This window comes from Phacochoerus africanus, chromosome 6, assembly GCF_016906955.1.
Source record: "Phacochoerus africanus isolate WHEZ1 chromosome 6, ROS_Pafr_v1, whole genome shotgun sequence".
NCBI lineage: Eukaryota > Metazoa > Chordata > Mammalia > Artiodactyla > Suidae > Phacochoerus > Phacochoerus africanus.
The window spans coordinates 74,210,193-74,232,318 of record NC_062549.1 but is presented as its reverse complement, the minus strand read 5'-3'; the positions used below and the strand labels follow the sequence as shown (position 1 = coordinate 74,232,318).

The 22,126-nt window shown below is 38.3% G+C and overlaps 1 protein-coding gene across 4 annotated transcripts in view; it reads right to left on the bottom strand.

Annotated features, from left to right (window-relative positions):
• Positions 1-22,126, bottom strand: part of TOX (thymocyte selection associated high mobility group box) — a 302,432-nt gene that overhangs the window by 137,389 nt on the left and 142,917 nt on the right. For 2 of the 4 annotated variants that reach the window (XM_047783873.1, XM_047783876.1), the window contains exon 2: positions 13,385-13,450. The exons of 1 other annotated variant lie outside the window; for it this stretch is intronic. In XM_047783873.1, coding sequence (XP_047639829.1) covers positions 13,385-13,450 — 66 coding nt within the window. Of the gene's footprint in view, positions 1-13,384; positions 13,451-14,912; positions 15,129-22,126 lie in introns of those variants that run through there. One more of the 4 variants, XM_047783875.1, reaches the window with a different exon arrangement.

The window sequence follows — 22,126 nt, the reverse complement described above, 5'->3', positions numbered from 1 at the left end:
ATACTAGAGGGTCTGGATCCCAGCAGACAGGGCTGCTCCAGGCTCTTGGAAGCATTTACTAGCATGGGTTCTGGGGCAGGCTTCTTACTCCTGGTGAGGAGTAAGTTTCAAAGTCTGCTTTGTGGGGTTCTTATAAGCCTGAAAACAAAAACATATAAGATAGGTAAAAAGCCTAATAAAACGTCTGCCACATAGGAAGTTCTTGATAAATGGCAGCTTTAGCATAGCCATGGTTATTGTCAAATGGGTTTTTATATGCCATGGATGGATGGGGTCATGTCTGAGAAAACAAACAACTACAGACTGAATAGGAGAGGGTCTAGACATCATTATACAGAAATTTCAGTATATGTGCCATTGATAAGAACACATTTTGAAAGTATAACCCCATTCATACATAACAGATTCATTTAATTGCTCCTTATAAATGGCTTTTGCCTTTATTTTATTATTATTGTTATTATTAGTTCTGTCTTTTTGCCATTTCTAGGGCCGTACTTTCGGCATATGGAGGTTCCCAGGCTGGGGATCGAATCGGAGCTGTAGCTGCCGGCCTACACCAGAGCCACAGCAACTTGGGATCTGAGCCGTGTCTGCAACCTACACCACAGCTCACGGCAACGCTGGATCCTTAACCCACTGAGCAAGGCCAGAGATCGAACCGCAATCTCATTGTTCCTAGTCGGATTTGTTAACCACTGAACCACGATGGGAACTCCTTGCCTTTATTTTAATGGGATTAAATTGTACTTTTGAAATTCAAGAAGAGAAAGATAGTAGGAAATAGTGAACGGGTAAAGAACGCGGAAGAGCTCAGATGATAATGCCTTCCTATGCAACTCTGCTTCTTCAGAGAACTCTGCTGCAGGCCGGCGTCAGGCTGAGCAGTTCCTGATAGTTCCATCCTACTGACCCAGGTAAAAGGTGAGTGAATTTGAGAACTAAGTTTGCAAAAAAGCTATACTTTCTAACATAGGGTCTTCTGTCTAAAGGAAGTCCGTCTCCCCTGGGAGAGTTGTGTCAAATTGCTAATCAGATGGGTCGTTTTTGAGACAAGAATCAAGACAAGGGCTAAGAAAGTAATAGAAGATCCTTCCGATCTGTTTTGATTTGATTTTTGGAAACCTTTCTAGCCATTTGACTAAAGCCACTGTCCTTCCCCATGTCCAACCTCCCCCAACACTTCCACTTCAGTGAAAAAGGAAAGGTATCTTCTCACCTGATTTCTGGCAGAACTCATTCCTCTGTCTAATGACATGCTCACATTCTTCTTCATCACACTGCTTTATGTACCCCATGACCTGGGTATCCTGCTGACATTATCTTCTCCTTCTGCAACCACATCTCCTTTCCCTACAGCCTGTTCTTACATTTTTAACCTCATTCTACATTACTACATCTAGAAGTGGGATGTTAATTAGATTGATTTTTCTTTTGATTACAGACAATTTATGTTTTCATACCGTCTAGATAGAGTGTTAATATATGTTGACCAGGAACAAATCATGGGGAATTCCTTACAAACTTTGTCTTTTCCTGCCTTTTAAAAATCTAGTTTCTCCACCAGAGGGGCCTTATATTTGTGGGTCTCTGTCCACATATTGCAAGCATTATACAGAGCATTCAATCTCCAGTGATAAGAAGTCCCAGAACTCAGAAGAATTCAAAAGACATCATCTTATACATATCTTTAAATTATGTGATGGCTTCATGCAATCATGCATACACTAAAAATACGGCTATGGTTATAACACTGTAAAATACATTTCTCATACAGATCTTTATTTGAAAGATAAATAAATAGCACTGCCATCAAAGGTTTATGAAATGCCTTAATTTTTAATCTATAACATAATTCCTTAAAGTTCAGGATAGAAAAATGCTAATGTTTAAACATGTTTCATCTTGTATTATTGAAAATTCTTATTGTGTAATTCAAATAACTGAATGAAAAGCAAAGTAAACTGAGTTCATTAGAGAAATAATAAACTTCCTCTGAATGTTTTCAGAAGTTAAAATATTGCATGTAATAGTGACCTCTTAAAAAGAGTTTAAATAGCATCAACATTATCTCCAATTTATTTTTAGAATACCTTCAGAGGTAGGGATTTTTCAGATTCTTTTGTCTCTGCATGAACAAGGGTTGATAGCTTGAGACTATAATGTATTACTCTGGAAAGCTTCAGTCTGTTACATAAATCATCTTAACACTCAGCAAGAATTGTCCAACAGTGCCATTGATGTGCTCAAGCCAATGATCCTGCAAACAATTTTTTTGTCTTTCTTCACATGTTAGACAATAGCAATAAATCATCTTCATTTAAAAACCCACAATGTACTAATTTTTCAAGCAACAGTTATCAAAAGGCAATTTTGGGTAGAACATACTACATTTGTTTTATTTGTGCTCATTTGTTTCTGTAATCTGTGTTAAGTAAAAGGCAATGAGCACTTCATTTGCCATGGAAGCATTTGCTATGAACCTACTATGTGTGAGGTTTCCTGCAAAGTGTGATTTGAGATACAAAGTACTATTAAGAGTTTGTTATAAAGGAAGTGAATTAAAAGACATATAAAAACTTAGGCCTCCAATAAACAGCATGTTGGATTGTCAAACTAAATGATATCTGAGTGGAAATGAAAGAGGAATTACTTGAAGCTGGGATGATGGCAGGGGGAGTTGTTATAGCAGATTTACCCTGATAAGAGAGCCCAAGGATCAGACACTTCTGCTCTGATGCAGTAAGTTATGAAGGGAGGACCACGAAGCTGACAAACAAGCAAGTCCAGACAATGCAGGAAGGAGGTTCAACAGGGAGGTTATGTCTTCAATCTCTAAGAAAACTTCAAGGGCAAGACTGATCCCACAGATCAAAACAAACTTTGGGGTACCAGGCCCAATGTGAGCCTTTACTGGGATTTGTTTTTATTGGATTATTAAAAACCAGAGTTCAAAGCCTGAACAAGATCAGACAACAGGGCTAACTTGAGGCTGCTTCAGAGAATGTCTGATATAGGGTTGCTGGGGCAGTGGGCCAAGCCCGCTCAGATCAGGGCTGGGTGGGGCAGGGACGTCCAACTGTCTTTTTCTTAGTGTCATGGCTGCTGCTAGGACCACTCTCCAGGACTTCCAGAAAAGTCCTTAGCATACAAGAGTTTACATACAAGAGTTTCTCCTGCCATAATTCATAAAGGATACTGGAGTGGGGAAGAGATTTATTTCCTTTCAGTATTGTATGAGTCTCCAAGCTGAATTTTTAGGCAACATTTTAAAACCAGGTGTTGTGTGCAGTTGTCATAAGGACCTCCCCTTTGACTAAAAAAAAAAAATACTTCTGGGAAACAAATAATGTACTCCCCCCACAACCCACAACCGCAGGGTGATGATTAGGGAGACGAGATTGAAGTGGAGAGGCTATTTCTGCAACCCTAGAGGAGCCCAAGGATGTTCTGGTAACAGGTCATCATTCTACATTCAGTGTTTAAAGGGGATAATTAAAACATTTAATTTCATTGCTTAGAATAAATTTTACATACAAATGCAGTCTGCCTTTCTTTTTAGTTTTTCAGATGTCGTCAATTCTCAGATTGAGTTCATATATTCTGAGATTCAGTTCTACATTTTTTGATTTATTTTATAAATAATTCACATTAACTAGAGAAAAAGAAGAAAATATAAATGAAGAAATCACTCTAATTCAACCATCTTGGGAAAAAAACCCATACTACTAAAACATGTGTATCTTTCAAGATTCTTTTTAGTCCATATTTGCTATACTGTTTTGGGCTTTTGTTTTGTTTTCAGTAACAAAATCAGATCAAAAATCTCTAATTTTGGAGCTAGAAATGCTATGTGTAAATCTCATGTCATCTCTTAGTAGATATAGTTACTTAAATCTTCTAACCCTAGTTTCCAAATCTGTAAAATAGGAATGATAATTCCGTCCACTTAATTAAGGGTATATCAGGATTAATTAAGATAAACGAGATAATGTAAATAATGAGTAATATATTAGCTTGTGAGAGCTATCAATAAACATTAGCTACATTATTATTATTGTACCATCAGACAATTTAATCTGATCACTTAAAATGGATTGCGAATAATTTCTCATGTCAATAAACATCGTCTACATTATTGTTTAAATGACTCATATTATATCACTGCATGCATGTTCTATAATTTACTCCACCAGTTTCTTATTACCAGACATTTAGGGTATTTCTAATTTTTCTCTATTATGAACCACACCACGATGAATAAGCCTATGCATTTTTTCCCCTCGGATAATGTTCTAGAGTTCTATACTTATGTTTAAATGCAATTACAGAATGCTTGCTTGAGAGAAGACCTCAGAGACTATGTCCCCACTCAGTAGATGAGAAAAATGAGGCCCAAAGAGGTTAAATGATTTGCTTGTATTTAGAGAACTAGTTGGACAGAGAGGAAACTCATAGCACAATTATGTAGATTTTTTTTACTTTTAACCATTGAATAAAATGCTTTACATTTTTATATATTATTTTAAAGTATGTATGCCTTTGAGCTTTAATAAATTTTCTTTTTTTGTAGACTCATTTTAAAAAACATTGTATTAAAGTATAATTAATGTAATAAATTTTCTTTTTTTAAAAAAACCTGTGCTAAATTGATTTTTGCTTATGGTCAGATTCTTTTTGCTAATCATAAGCAGGAAGCCAGCATGGAATTGAGCACTCGGTGTTGGCCTATTTTTCTATGTATACTTTTTTAATGTAAACTTCAAAATACACTGTGTTTACGGCGATTCTTTTCATTTCTTCCTGTTGCATAGGAATCAGTGAGTGTCAGGTATGTAAACTCATGTTCTTCATGAAGAAGCCAGATGAGCAGAGGAGGGGAGCTAAGCAGATGGCTTCTGCTCTCATTTGGCTCCTCCTTCAATCAAGGGGGCCAGAAACAGGAAAGATCATCATACTCTGATAGGCAATTCCTATTCTTTGGATCTTTTACCAGGAAGCAATTGTAAGTGGATCATCTCACTTCCCATCTTCTTCACTACCAAGAAAGCTTACGCTGAAGTGGAGGTGAAGATAGGGGCAAGGAAAAAGAGCTGAACAATTGGAGACCATTTCCTGACTTTAATGTAGCTAAGATTCCTCCTCCCTCAGTTACCCAGAAGTGTGATCCCTGGGAAGAACCTTGGCATGGGTGCAACGGCTTCCACGGAAAGACCTCCTATACTTTGTTTACCTTTTGGTGGAGAAAACAAAAAGCGCCAAGAACGGAAGATTCCTGGACTCAGACAAGAAAAGCAATGAAAATACAGAGGAAACAGGGACAGCTATAATGGCAAAAGTATGGAAAAGGCTGGAAAAGAGGGGGAGAAAGGAATCACGGCTCTGGATAAAAGAAACCAGGACCTGCAAATAAACACCTCACCTCTGCACAGCTTTTATGTGCGCTTGAGCAAATAGGAAATATGCAATTCAAGGAGAAATATGAAAATGCTGCTTTTGGAGGTAAAAGATGGTCGAATATCTGTAATTTTATTTGTTTCAACCTGCTATTTTTCAGGGTATTCTCACACATTAACACATTGCAGTTATCTTAATACTAATAAGGAATGAGGTTAGCATATCAACGTATTTTTTGTCTTTTTTTTTTTTTAATTTTTTTAGTGCTGCACCCATGACATATGGAGGTTCCCAGCCTAGGAGTCGAATGGGAGCTACAGCTGCCGGTCTACACCACAGCCAAAGCAATGTGGGATCTGAGCTGCTTCTGTGACCTATACCACAGCTCATGGCAACGCGAGATCCTTAACCCACTGAGCAAGGCCATAGACTGAACCTGCATCCTCATGGATACTCATTAGGTTCATTGCCACTGAGCCATGACAGGACCTCCAGCACATCAACATTTTGATCTTAAAGTCCTAAAATAGTGTGAGGCCTCGCTGAACAAGGACTGAGTCTGATTTGGGCATTAGGCTTTCCTGGGCCAGAATCTTAGCTCAGGTATATACTATCTTTTTGATGTCTGGCCAGTCCCTCTACCACTTTCATCCTGGAGGAACTGTTTTAAGGATTAAATGAGATAATGCATGCAAGGCCTTTGCTTAGTTCCTCACAGAGACAGGTAGCTGTCAACTTCCAGTTACTATTTTTATTTTGGGTGTACTTCATTCACTACCTTGGGGGTATGGGAGTGCTAACCTAACTTCTAGCCAAGCAGAAGCTTCCTACTAAAACTTACCATCATCTTGACAAGCAAGAAGTTTAACTGAAGTCAGAGTATAGGAAATTAATAGCTCAATAGTCAGAGAACAGATAAGTTGAGGCCTCCCTGTGGGCAAATTCAGAGCTGCTGGCCCTGCTCCACCCCTTCAATCCTAGTCCTTGCTCCCAACTCCTACTCCTCAAGGCCTCTCTGGTTTGTGGGTTCAGAAAATAACTACTCACAGTGGGCTTAGCACTTCTTGAAGGCAGGCCTTTTCCTAACACACCAGGAGGCCCAGGCACATCCAGGGAAGCCTCCATTACCCATCTCAGATCGTGGCCGTCAAAGCCCTTTCTAGTTTCAGACAAGGCTGTTCTATTTGAATAATTTGATACCAGTCATTGGTTTGACTTTGCCTGCAACAGGATCTATGATCATAACCTACAAACAACAAGGAATATATGGAGAGTATTTTCCAAGATAGCCACCAATTAATCTCAAACCATTAGGTTAGAAATTTTTATATCCAAACTGTGAAATAACACAGATCAGAAAAAACACACGAGAAAGAAAGAAAATACGGATATAAAGATTAAGCTGAAACCCTCTTCGTGTTTCTGGGAAATCCAGCTAAGTCTGCTCCAAACCTGAGCAACTGAAACTGCAAAGGGAAATGTGACACTTTGTAAAAATGTGTCTCGGAGGCAGGTGAGGATAGAAGGTCTCAGAACAGATGGGGGTGGTGGTGGGGAGGAACACCTTAGCTTTTCCAAGCTTCAATTTTCTTATACTAAAAGTGGGCAAAACTGCTTCTCCTTGACATATTGGCATAATACAATTTTAGTGTTTGTTTGAAACCATCTTTAAGCGTCTTGGAAGTGGAGTTGGCATAGACAGATGACATCATTCAACATATTGCTATTCTTAACTTGAAATACCATTTGTAATTTTTAGACATTCTTTGGTGACAGGTTTATTATAAGTGATAAGAAAAAACCTAACACACACAAAATTTAACAGAAGGATGTATATATACATATATAAGGATATATATATATTATATAAATTTAACAGAAACGATCATTTAGCTTTTCATCATTATTCACGTGCAAAGAAAAACATCTGCAAACTGACTGTGAACAAGCCAAAGGGCTATTTTCACAATGTCACAAACACAAGTGTGTCATTCATAAGTCAGGCTCTAAGCTGGAGTCACAGACCTCTTACCAGTGCCTAAATGTCCACGTGGTGCCTGATGCTTTTTGAGAATCTGTTTTGCCACACATTTCATTCAGATAGGTTCATAATTTTTATCACTGAGATGCATTTGCCTAATGCTTGAAAAAACATACTATGAGACAATAACAATAAAATTCTCAAGCATACTCAGCAACAAACATTCATTTTCTGAAATAAAAAATGAGTCTTATATTTGCAAATCCCACAGCTTGGAAATGTATATGATACACAACATTTAACCTGTCAGCAGCCTCATTAGTGTCAATGAGTAGGAACTGGCAATCAGTAGATGGTGTGCTCTGTATGTGTTTACGCTTTAAAATGTTTCCCAGATAGCTGTGCTACAGAGGTTGATATAAAATAGACAAATGAATTTCAGTTTAAATTTTATGGTCTACTTAAAAATATTTTGAGGAATTCTATTTCTCAACTGATCATTTATAGGTAACAGAGTCAATATCCAATTAATAACGATAATAACAATAATAAAGACTGAGTGGGTAAAAAAAATGATCTAAATTTCAACCATACCAAAATGTAAATTATCAAGAAAACATCCAGAAAGACTAATGTATATTTGACTATCAAGAGCCCTAAGATATATATTTGTATGGTGCCAGTCTTCAGTGTCCATATAGTTATTAAGATATTTTTATAAACTGTAAGAAATATGTGAGCTATTTCAAGACATAATTCTGAAAAACAGACTTCCATGTACGAAGCCAATTAAGGAAGAAAACAACATAAACAATAGTAACTTGTGTGCTCAAGTGAAGCATCTTTTTAATTTTGAGTAATGAAGATGTCAAGCCAAATGCTAGAGTAGTTTAACTTAATTAGGTGGCCTATTTTTCCAGGCATCCTTTCATTTCCCATTGAAAACTCAGCTTGTATGCAAGGCAACAAGAGCAATTTCGTCTGTAATGAATACCTCCGGGACTGCACAGAGTAATCATTTGAATGCTACACTGAAGACTGGTTTGAGTAACTAGTTTGGGCTTGTTAAGATGCCAGACTTTGTTGGACTAACTAGATTACTCAAAGCCTGGCAGCTCTGCTATTTTATTGGGTGAATGGTCAAAAAGTCAAATTGACCTTACTCCTGAAATTTCTGCCAAAAGGAACCAATCTAAAAGTAATTGGTCTAATTTATGGTTCAAATTTATGTCACAATCATGGAAATTTTATGGCCTGTAGTCAAGAGATTATTATTTTTTTTCGAAAGTGTTTTAAAAACATTATACCTTCTAGGTCCTGCTGTTATACCTCATTTACACTCTACCTAACTTTGGGAATTTTCTCATTAGGAAAACATGTAACTAAAATATAGATATAATTATTAATATGTTTGAAAAATCTCAAAGTACTATAATTCTAACAGTATATTTAAGAGAATATTGTACAAAAAGAAGCTGGAAAGTCCTGTTGGTTCTGTTGCCATTGTACCGCCTATGCCAAACTGCAATATGATCTTATTGTAAGAATAACTACCTGCTATTATCTAGTTTGTTATCACATTAATTCTTTGAGTCTTGGACTTGAAATAATTCTCTGAGAAGACAGGAATGCAGGTGTCTTTTGTTAATGCTGAGGTGTGTTGACATCAAGGTGGAGGGGTACTCCTGGAATGGAATGGGCAAGGCCAGATTTTGCTATGTGTCTGTACAGCAGGGCTGAAAATCATTGCAAGTAGAAGACCCAAAGAACTCATGCGATTAAAACACGTACACAAATTGTTCCTTCATCTTTCAAGAAATAATGTTGCATACTTGTGTCAGGCATCATCTAAGCACAGGAGACCCGGAGAGAAAGAAGACTGAGTCCTACCACAGTCAGGCAAATACGTGGCACAGTAACTCCAACCAGAGGCTGGAGGGGTTTGGGGAGGTGTGAGTTGGGGAAGAAAAATGGATCGTTCAGCAACAGTGAAAAAGACGGAAAGGTGGAAGTAAGACGAGCTGAGTTAAAGAGAACCTGGAAGGTTGTCCAGAAATCAGGCAATAATTGCACAGAAGGAAAAGCGGAGACAGTCAAGAGTGACGCAGAGAAGTAGAATCACCACTATCTGGGATTAACAGGGCTGAGTGTACATGGGAGACTCTCCAAGTTTCTGTCTGGGTGACTGGGTGGGTGGTGTTAACTCTCATGACTACAGGCAATACAGGAAAAAACGAAGTTTGGGAGGTGAGGGAGTGGGCTGGAGGTGATGAATTTCGATCTGACGAGTGGATATGTTGAGTCTGAGCTGTTAGGGGCAGGTGCCAGGGGGTTAGAAATCAAACCTGAAACTCACATGAGAGCTACCCCAAATGTACAAACCTCTTCAGCCTTTCCACTCAGCATGGATGATGTGAGACTTATGCTAAATGCTTAGTTGTAAGATACAAGGAAAAAAATTGCAATATTTTATCACTGTTATATTTAATCTTGAGACTTGAGGACCATGTAAGAGAGACAATTCCAGTGGGGGAAGAGAAAAGAAGCAGAGAGAAAACTGATCACAACCTGAAAATAATCTAAAATAGGATTCAAGTCAAGACATTTGGTGCTTTAGAGTTTACTATGATGCTCAGAATTAACAACAAAAATTAGTCCAAGCTTAAAGGATAACTGTTCACCGAAGGAAGGAAGAAGAAGAAGAAGAAGAAGAAAGGAGGAAGGGAAGGTGGGAAGGAATGAAGGAAGCAAAGAAGTAGGGAGGGAAAACAAAGAAATGGTTTATCAGAGTCCAGGCTAAGATCAAAGAGGAAGTGATTTGCTGAAAGCATGGTTCAATCAAGTAACTGAAGCTTCTCCATGACCTGACACCAGAAAATCCTCTTTATTTTATTTTTGTCTTTTGTCTTTTTAGGGCTGCACCCTCAGCACATGGAGGTTCCCAGGCCAGCGGTCTAATTGGAGCTGTGGCTGCCGGCCTACGCCACAGTCACAGCAACGCCAAGTCCTCAACCCACTGAGTGAGGCGAGGGATCGAACCCGCAACCTCATGGTTTCTACTTGGATTTGTTTCCGCTGTGCCACGACGGGAACTCCTAGAAAAATCTTCTGATGGCCCGCCAGTGATTATTTCTTGTATATTAAACAAACAAATGAACAAACAAACAAACACAGAGCCTCTCAACCTTTTCCACCCAGTACCTGAACTGAAGTACACATGAGCACTTAAGTGTTCAGATGTCCAGGGAACCGGTAAAGAATACTGCCCATGTGTGGAAGCACAGAATGAATAGGCACTACTGGCCCCTTAGCCAGGGCCTAGAAACCCACAAAGAAATTTTGCCTTGCATGGTTCAAATTCTACCCAGAGTTAAGAAAAAATTGAATGATATTTAAAGTACAAAGTGGCCAGCACACTTAGAACAATGATAGGAAAAAAATAGTCAATACTCTAAGAGTGAAGCCAAGGAGAAGTAGAAATGTCATGGTTTTTATCATATAGACATCAGGCTTATTATAGGGCATTATATCAATGTAAAAGCTGCCTATAAATTATAAAATTATATGCAAAAAAATTTTAAGGATTTGTATACACTAGCTTAAGCAGTATGGATTCATGCAGTAGATAGTGCCAGAGGGTCCTTTGGGACTGCCTAAAAGAATATCATTAATTTTTACAGTGTTACTTCCATTTCTGGAGCCATTCCAGCACTGGCTTTCTATAAAAATCATTTCAGGTTTAGAATTATGCTATTTGCTTGTAGCAACATCACAGGAGCAGTAGTGCACCATATGCTGCTACTTAGCAACTTAGTCTATAAGTCCCAAAGCATGTACTGATTTGAAAATTGAACAGGAATTATAATTGTTGAATGATACTAAGAGGCAAGTTGTATTGGATTACTAAACTATGCAGATGTTTGATGTTATGTAGCAAAAGGAACAAAGGTATCTTTTCTCCCTGCAGGATGACTAAAATCTTATTTATAGTTGCCGAAAGGGATACATTGATTAAAATTTCCTAAAAGAATACCAGGTAATGAATTCTTAAACACACTATAATACAGTAAACAAAAGGAAAGTTAAGAGTAAAATTTAGCTAAGGCCATTCAACTTACGTAATTTTTGAAGCTTATTCCCCGCCAGGGTATGTATCATCTTACATTAGTCAAATTTTTTTAAACAGCACATTGCGAAAACATTTTCACATACGCTACATTATTAAAAACTAGTTTGCTTCTGGCACACAAACCTGTCATATCTTTACAAAGCACATAAAAGTATTTGGAGTTCTTTGCTCCTTCATAAATTATTACTGGTATTTAAAATATTCTTGGTAACTCTTGACTGAAATACTATGAAAAATGTTAGTTGTTTAATTTTAGTCAGCACTTAATATTATCCATTGCACTTGAATTTAAAAATCTAAGGAGCCAAGTTGTTATGATGCATATGCTTTGAATTTGCAATCCTTTATCCCAAAGTCTTTGAGAGGGACATAATGATTCTCTGAAAGGGAGCTGCTGGCTTTATAACAGCAATCATTTATTGACTTTGTGTTTCTACTGTTTCAAACAAATTCAATTAGCCCTTACACTTCAAAACCCTAAAGGCACCAAAGAGATGATACCGGGTTGCTTTAATCTAATAGTAATACTAAACTTGTCAGTACAGTTTTGGGATTGATGGTTAGAAGAAAATTAATAGTAACATTTTTCATTTTTTAATCAAACAGTCCAACTCAGAACTTGGATCTTGGAGGCTACTTAGCTGAATGAATTCAAGCTGAATGAATGGAAGGAGATACAGTCCGGATCTTTGAACTTAATGATGACCTCTCATCTGAACAATACAGTATAGTTTCCAGAAGGTCTGCCAAGGAAGGTAGTGATCAGAATGACTCCTAAATGCAAAGTTCACGGAGAGGCACTCCTGCCTCTGTTTTGAGTTAAGCCTAAGACATTCTGTTCTTAGAGAAATTTCAAAGCCCCAGAGAGTGCACCGCTGACATATACATTAGATTTAATTCACTGACAACCACCATGAAGAAAAAGAGTCTTATTTTTGTTCCCTCTTCCTCCACTCCTCCTAGTTATCAAATCTACTCGGGCAGATAAGTAGGCACTGAAAACAAGTTTTTTAATGTTTGAGTTTAACGCCATAGTTACTGACACATGAAACTCCAAGTTACTATGGTTTAATTCTCCTAGAAAAAAAAAAATATACTCAAGTCCACAAAACGCTCTTGTGAACGCTCCCTCACTTCCACTTATTCATTTATTTATTTTTGCTTACAATGTCCTTACATATTATAGTATATGGCACCCTAGGGTAATTACCATTTTGCTTCAAATGCCTTCTCTGCATCAAAGGGCCCGGTCTTAAGTATCTAAAAATAAATAGTCAAGCATTTACTTTTATAAATGTTACCATTTACATTTTCACTGGACTGTTGTTGTCACTTCTCATGATTAAATACCTTGTCAACCATTCCCAGTGAAATGGATACAAACATGCCTTTCAAAGGTTTCCATCATATCATACATTTTGGCTTGAAAGCAGCCATGCAGCATTCACTGGCCACATGATTTTGGTGATCAGTATAACATTTCATTGAAAACTGCCCCAATGGTTGATAACCAAGGCTATTTGTGACTTGTGTAGCTTATAATGATTAACTCATCTATAGTCAGAAGCTCCAATAACCTGCACCTGTAAAGACTTTATTTCCTAAAGGTAAAACAACTGTTTAGGAAAGATCATGCTGGCAAAACAGCTGCTTGCCGTTCTGGAGAGGAAACAAGGTATTATCTTTCAACAAATGCCAACTCCGGTGTTTTATCAGCTCGATCTCATTAACTGGAAACAAGGCTTAAATGCTTTGTTTATAAATTATGATTATTCCTGATTGCGGCAGTTACTGATAGTGCTACTCATTTGCAATGCAACTCTTTGAATTTGTTTAATTACAATTTGAAACAAGGCAGAGAAGATTAATTAACCCACCTGGCTGGCTGGCACATAGTCCTGGCTCGGCTCTGTCATGCTCATATACATGTTCTCACCGTCAAACTGCGAATGAAATAACAGTAAACATTCAGCAATCTTGACTGCGTGCATGTTTGTTGTTGTTGTTGTTGGTTTCACCATCAAACTGGAAAACAGTAGCCATAAAAAAATACTGTGGTTGGAAATATGGAAAATCTGTCACAGTGAGAGAGCCACATCTATTCTTTGATGTTTCTGTTATCTTTCCTGACCCTGGATGTCAGTGATTTTGAGTAATTAGTGCTCTAGTAATTACAGCAAGCAAGCAAGAAATGAATGGTTTCCTTTCATCTGCAATCTGTTTTAAAACAAAATGGCTCATTTTGCGTACCATGTATACATACTGCAGTTCGGCTGTAATGAAATATTAAATGGATGGCATGGTTTCTGAAAGAAAAGGATAATGGAAAATTTACTAAGGCACAGCTCAATGCATCGAGTTTGGCTCTCAAAAATGAAAAAGTGCAGAGTTCTCCTAATAGACTAAAACTGGTTTCATCACAATAGCATTATGATTAAGAAATTCTAACTTTATAATATTTGAAAAGAGCATATGCCACTTCAAGCATGGCTAAGAATAATAACAATAGATAACAATAAAAATATACAGGCTCCGTGATTAAATTTTCCTCTCCAAAGTTTTGCAAAGACATAGAATTAATGTAAAGTATTACAAATGCATAGAAATCCATATACAAATTTACAAGCTAGAAACAAGCTGGGAGGAGGAAATTCACAGGGGTAGGAGTGCAGAACTGTTGAACAGTTCAAGCAACAACAGCAATAACAACATCAACAACATACTTTGCATTATTTGGGTTTCTGAAAGCAGTAATCACTCCATTCAGACTTAATCCTCAGCTATCTTTAGTCACTTGATAAATAGGCAAAGCATTTCCCTTTCAGTTACAGGAAGATTTTTCCCAAGAAAATAATAAAATGGACTAATACAGCCAGCTTCAAAGAGCTGAGTCTGAATATACTTTCATTGCCAGACTAATTTCAGATGTGGGAACTTGAAAATCTGAAAAGTTACTTTTCAAGACAGAATAGTGTTGTAGATGGAGGTACAAGTACACAGTACTATGGACAGACATTATACACCATCAAAAAATTTGTGTTTAGACATGGCATTCCACCACCCTGAGCTGCTAGCATCAGAGGGCCGTACAAACACTACAGCTTTGGAACTGGCTCTGAACAGCAGCAGTGGGTGCCCTGAAGATTCGTATAAGCATGAGCTGCAATGTAAAGACCTCCCTAAGGACACTGAAGTACTCATCAAGTTCAAAGAACCAAAGGATCCCTCAAAGAGCATCCTGCAAACAGATTTCATGTTACGTGAACAAACTTAACAGATCTGAAGTTACTTACTGAATGATGTGGTTGTTAGGACAAGTAAGAGATAACACACTCAGAAAAGAATGGCTGGACATTTTGGCTGTTCTGTCATCTGGCTTAGGAGGCCTGAGTCCAGGTGACTTACCCAAGGGTGCTTTTCCATCAGTCAGGTGAATACCTTCAACCCAAAGACAGTCTAGCCCCAATGCGATCCGCCTGTTACTCCTGCCAGCTCAAAACCTAACAAAGAGCATCATTTACCATTTCTCCACCCCCACCCACTGTTGGTTTGTTTATAAATGTTTTTAATCTTAAGATGCCAAAGAACCATTTAAAATATGGACAGTTTCTCTGACTATAGCAAACTGAACTGAACAGAAGTAGTGAACTGAATCAAATACTCCACTGCCTGTGCAGATTCTATAAATGTGTTACTTTCTATTTCATCTTCTCTTACTCATTTTCTAAATCTGGTGTCATTTTCAAGCCAACTAAGGCTTTGAAGTTTTGGTTTTAGTCTATCCAAAGTGTATGATAATTGAGTATACTCAATGTTACTGCTCCTAAGGACTCCTTCCTCAAAAAGTACCAATACTTAAGCAATATTGAGCCAAGGCTGAAACAGCATTTTGAAGAAAAGGTATGTGGCTATCGGAAAACAAACAAACAAACAATTTTTAAAGTACATTCTATGTACCTGAAATATACCTGTATCTTCACATGTATTAAATTATATGTATTAATTGATTTAATGTTCACAAGAAACAAGAGTTAGTGCCTACAAAGGCACAGAGAATTAAAGTTAGATGCTCAAAGTTATACAGCTCCTAAAAAATTCAACGCCAGGAAGTCTGGCTTTCTAACACATGCACGTAATCCCCAGAACATGCATACATATATTCTGAATTATAATGATAAGTTAGCTATCAGTTCTGAAAATAATGTCAATATAGCATCAAAGCAGAGTGATGACAGTATCTCACTGATGTTATACAGAATTTCTATGGAATTGTGAGGCTTTCAAAAAAGCAAGTCCCACTGAGCTGCCAATTTAGTAATCAGGCTGGCAGAATACCCCTGGATGCTTTATAATTAAGCCTTAAAAGACTAGGAGGTGGTTTGATGGTTGATTTTATGTGTCAACTTGTCTGGGCCTTAGATGTCCTGATATTTGGTCAAATATTAATATGGGTGTGTCTGTGAGGGTGTTTTTGGACAAAATTGACATTTGAATTGGTAAAATGAATAAAGCAGACTGCTCTGCCTATTGTAAGTAGGCCTTATCCAATCAGCCAAAGGTGTGGATAGAACACAAACGCTGATGCTCCTGAGAGGAAAAGGGACTCCTCCTGCCGATTGCTGGACCTGGGATACTGTTTTCTGGCCTCTAGACTCCAACTGAAACATGAGCTCTTTCTTTTGGGTCTCAAGCCTACTAGCTTTTTTGGACTAGCCTATACCATTTATTATTGTTTGAATATTTTTATAAAGAAAACAAACAAAACTTCCAACTATAGATCTTGGGACTTCTCAGCCTTCATAATCAAAGGAGCCAATTCCTTATAAGAAATCACTCTCTCTGTCCAAACACCCCCCGCCCCCCACACACACCCCTCCTGTTTCCCTGATGAACTCTATACAGGTGGCTTCTTCTACTACTACCAAGCTATTCGCAACTCATCTGAAAGTTTCTTTCCAAGGACCTGTAATGGAGAGATACCTAAAAAGATGACCTCTACCTCATGCTACTGCCTGCTTTGTAGGGGGGCAGAGGCCATGGTGATTTTGCTATGAGAGTCTCTAGCGTAACCATGCCCACTCCCCTGTGTCCTGGTGCATGTGAAATTCATCTACACCGCTTAGTCCAGACTGCCTTCCTTCCCTTTTACTTATTGAACTGTTTCCTACACCCTCCAGCTCCGCTCAGTCAGGGCGGCACTGTCTCCAGCCTCTGATCCCCCACCGCCCCCAGGTAGCCCTCTGGTTCCAGGCAGGTTTTGTTGTTAAGGGACTAAGTCATTGGGCACTGAGGTCCCAGAAGATAGGACACATCTTGGTTACCCTTAGTGTTGGTATAGCTTAGGGCCAGTCCTCAGGAAACACCTAATTAACAAAAATTAAATAATATGTGCTTGATTAAACAGATTACCTTCCTAGAGAAGGTGGTGACTTAAAACGATAGTTTGAAGGCTTCTGAAAGGGGATAACTCACAGTCTTACACTGGATTAAAACTGGTTGCTACCGGAGCAGAAGCCCTCAAAAAGAAAAAAAAAAAAAAAAGTACAGAAATAGGATCCCACTATTTAAATGCTGAAATCTTCAAGATTTAATTTAATTTAAAAAAATGTAGACTGCTCAAGAATGAAGAGACCTGCCTATAAATTAACTTATGCCCTCTTTTTGAAGAATTTTGAGTGGCCAAAGACATATTTGTCAAAGCAGGCCTGGTCATTCCCCTTGTCTTTGGACAAACTCTTGAACCCAGGGGAAAAAGCAGCCAAGATCCTGGAGTCCTATCCCCTCCCCCCATCAGGTTAAAGCCATCCTTGACATTTTTACAGCTCCACCCAACCACACCCTGTCCAAGAGCTGTTCCCAGGGATCTCAACAGACCTCCTGCTGATGCAACCTTCTTATAATGCATCCTGTGAGCCAGTGTGTTGAGTGTATGCCCAGTTGCTATCTGAAGTAGAATTAGAATGCACAGAGTCCTAGAATTTTAGCCTTGGAGGTCCCTGAAGGCATCCTGTCTGAACCCCTCATGTTATGATTGAAGAAAAAGACTTTTTACTGGTCATGCACTCCATCTGGGAATAGAATTGAGGTCTAGATTCCTAGAAGAGTTTTCCACTATGACACACTGCTTTATACTCCACCACCCATAAAAAATGAGAGATTAGATTTACAATGATTTATGTGGTATGTCTGCATATGCCATTGTCTAAAAGGCACAGTATTTGCATTTTTATATTAATGACCCCAGTTCGCATCACCTAGTTGAACCTTATTTATAATAGTTATAACATTATTTTACTAAAAATAACGGACTGAATACTCCTTAAATTTGTTTGTCACAATTAGTATTCTTAGAAGTCAACTGATTTAAGGCACTGTAACTTTTGAAATATATCTAAGCATCCTAGGACTTTAATTTCCACGTATTCTCAATTTAAAACCTGAAGCAAAATTTGAAGGAGTAAATAGGCTGACTTATTTAAATCTAAATGTAAATGGCATCAACTCAGGATTAGTCTTTCTGACCAAGTGCTTTATACTCTTCCTCGTGTTTTTATTTCAAAGCACCAGGGGATGCAATCACATGAAAAGTCATTTATAATCTTCTACTACAGTTTTTTAAAAATTGTTTTCAGAGGATATTAACCAAACCCATAATCCCACAGAGCTTTTCAAACCAGGTAGTTATTATTTCTTCTATTTAAAAACTGAAAGCAGACATCCAGCACTGTATGAATACAGTAAATGATGGGCAAAAACGGGCAATATTAGGCTCCGAAAACCGCTAACACAAGAAAAATCAAAGATAGAATGTGAAGTATAAATCAATCATTGGCGCTGCTATAGGTTTTAGGAAATGGGATCTTTTTAGGGAAACCATTAAAAGAAAACCAGAAAACTGCTTCTGGAGGAGGGGGAGGAGGACCTCGTGGGACTCATGAAACAGTACCTCATTGTATCTCTTGTAAGAGGGAAAACCTTACAGTTCAGGGTGTTTTCCGAAGGAATACTGGATATCTTTTTTTAAGGAGCTAAAAATGGAAATGTTTATAACAGGGAGTTAATTTGATATTTCTTAGAAGATAATAAATCATTACGAAACAGGGTAATAGCCTTAAAATAAAATATCCATTTTGTATTGCTTGGCTCAATGTAAGATTAGAAGTTATCTTTTTTTTTTTTTTTTGTAGTGAAAGGAATATCTTAAGTTTGGCCAATGAAGGCAAAGACTTTTGCTGCTTCATGTAGAGCAAAGTATTCTGAAAGCTACAGCCTAATGTAAGAGTGGTGATGGGCGCTGAGCACAGCTGTCACCACTGTTCACATGCAGAGTAACGGGTAGCCAATAAAAATACAGCAAGGTATTTGCTCCTAGCTTGCTACGAATTCTCCATTCTCAAGGAACAAGGTCAGGAGACACTGGAGAGGGAGCATGTGCTTGTTTATCTTCCAGCTTCCAGTCTGACTGTGGAAATGTGAGATGGTCTAAGGCAGTCTGCCTCCACACGTTGCCAGACTGAATGAAACTGGTACTGGGCATGGGGACCAGCAAGGGGGTCCAGGAAAGTGGCTCTCACTCACTGAAAGGAGACCAGCAGAGCACAGCCCGTCAACACCCAGAGAAAAGGAAACAACTACTGTGGGTGCTTTGAAACGATGTGCATTCAACCTGGGAGCAAGCAGAGCTGAACTGGGAAAGAGAAACCACTCTCTGGGTTGGCTCCTGTCACTTGAACTTGAGTAGTAAACACTCTGTTGCTGATCTGAATGGCATGGAGAAGAAATATGACCTGAGCACAGAGTGGCTGCTTGAAGACTTGGCCACTGGAGGGGGAGAGAGAGAAAGAATAGTGTCCCCACAAGTAGAGTACACACCCACCACTTAGAATCTGGGAACTGAATTTATATTCTCATCTTTGTCCTAGTGATATATTTGTTTGGGGAAGAACTGTACACCATAGTTCTGTCATTAACTTCAATAACTAAGATTTTCTATGACAGTGCTCTGCATGTATCTTGATCCTGTCCCGGTAAATGGTGTCCTACCCCAAGGCCCAGTGGCATGATTTGCATCCTAGCAGTAGTGTCCCTCTGCTGATAAAGGTATGGCTACATTGCAATGTTTGCTTGCCTTTTAAACAACTCTCTAAACTCATTAACTCAAACGCACTCTGTATTATTTGAAGTAGTCACGCTTAGAAGAGTAATACTTAATGGCCCCACACTTCAGACAATGATGCCCTCGTGGTTCGAACCAGTTTTAACATTTGCAGGCACTTTCTAACCCACTGAATACATTAAGCCATTTAATTTTTGTAACAGTCTTGTAATATGATGACTACTATTACTCCCATCTTACAGAACTGAGACACAGAGGAGTTAAGTAACCTGTCTCTGATGGGTCCAATCACACGTTCCCCACGTCTGTTCAGCCTGCCTGACCTTCAGGCCTTGACTACTGGCCTTTAAAAGAAAATTTTTTTTTTATTATAGTTGATTTACAATGTTCTGTCAATTTCTGCTACACAGCAAAATGACCCAGTTATACATATACATGCATTCTTTTTTTCATATTTTTCCGCATTATGTTCCATCACAAGTGAATGATTATAGCTCCCTGTGCTATATACAGCAGGATCTCACTGCTTATCCACTCCACACCACTGGTTCCCATGGTGATAGCCCCAGACCCACTATTTCTGCTGCCATCACAGCTATAGTTAGAGGGGCCCCAAGCACAGCACCAATTTACATCAAGAGGCTCTATCATCCTCAGAGGCTCTGCCATCCTTAGAGGCTGTGCAGCAGGGCTGGGAACACACCCTTAAGAGTGTGGGAGGAATACGGCCAGTGGAGAGGACCGGCCCACAGACTTCCTGTGGCCTCTCTAGAGAAGTTTCTTATGCCTAACAAGCAGCGATGACGTGCTGCAGGGCCATGGCAGCCTGGAGATGTGGTTCTCCCTGCCTCCCCATGGCGGTCCTCCTCCCCCTGATGCCCCGCTCTGGATTCCCTGGGCTTTCAACACAGACTCTCCTTTTGGAGGCACCTGGAACAAGAGGACACCCAGTGAGTGAGTGGCCCAAGGTTAGTCAAGTGACAGGTCTCAACTGCAATGCTGCATTTCATCCTGTCTTTATTATGCTTTTGTTAAATTATTAAGGGACATCAATTCTATTTTAAATTCCTATGCAGAGACAAACAAATTTATGAAATAGTAATAAATAGAACAAAGGTTTTCTGATATCATTAAAAGATCATTTTCTTTGAAAGAAAAATATGCAGGCTTTAAGAAAACTTCATTAACCCCAAATTCCCAATCACAAAGAAATCCATTTTCACTATACATTATTTAAGAAAGAAAAGAACGCCTGGATAAAAGCTAACTATCACTCCAAATCCATTCTGCTGCATTTAATGGAAATAACTAAATCAAAACATATTTGACATATGACACTGGTTTTTACTAAAAGGCCTCTACGAGGTGTCTGATATCAGAAAATCAGGAGCAATGATTTCCGATTCCATGAAGGAGTCTTGTTTTTGAAATGAATTTCCAAGTAATTATAAATTTCTATAAAGCAAACAGCTTTAAAACTATACTACGTAGTGGAAACTCAGTGTCATTTCAAACAATTGCTCAGAACATTCCTCTGACTTGTCACGTTGTAGACAAATTTTTCTGAATCCATCCACTAAGAGAACAATTTGAGAAGTACACTCAAACTTGCTGGCCAATCCTTACCAAAGCTCACTATTTCCACATCATATCAGCTCTCACCTCATTTACCACAGTCCCTAAATCCTGCACAGATGTGGAATGAAAAGAATGAAAGTCATTACTCTGGGGGGTTGGTACTGATTTCTATTCCTTTTTAAGCACAGTGAGCATTTTTCAGTATCTGACACACAGAGAAAAAGGTGAGGATATTTTTCACACAGTCTGGTCTGGAAGACTGTGCTCTGCTCTGGCAGCCTCAGAACAAGAAAAACCTGAGAGACTAGAAGTTCAGAGCTTTGAGGAGGTTCTGAGACTTGAATGACAGCAGTAGAAAAAGATTAACAGAGAAGTTAATCTCTTTTGACTGGTTAGGTGACAATTAAGTGGGATGAAAACTTTTAAAAAAGAGCTGAAGACATACAATTATTGAATAAATTTGAGATTAAAAGTAGCAGTACCAAATAAAAATAAAAATAGGAAGGTACAGAATTATTAAGATGGAGATTCTCACTTCCCTATTATTACTACTCAGAAAATAACACTGAGACTAAATATGGCAAAGATGTTACAGAAATAGACTTCTGGTCATTACAATCTCCTAATGGTAGGACAGGTGTTGAAATATATTTTGGTATATTCAGGGCAAACGTGATCAATTCGAAATATAAGAAGTTCAGCTTAGATCTACTTCATTTCCTTTCTGTCATGACATATGACATTTATTTATTTTGTGTTCCAGAGAGTTTCTATTTTTGGAATGAAAACATAATGACATTTTAAAGAAATGGATTAATCTTTCAAGTCACTGAGTATAAATCTGTCCATTAGTAAAGGAAACAAAACTCTTAGGGTGTGTATCTTTCACTTTAGTGAACTTGAGAAGTCAATCAATCCTTTTGTT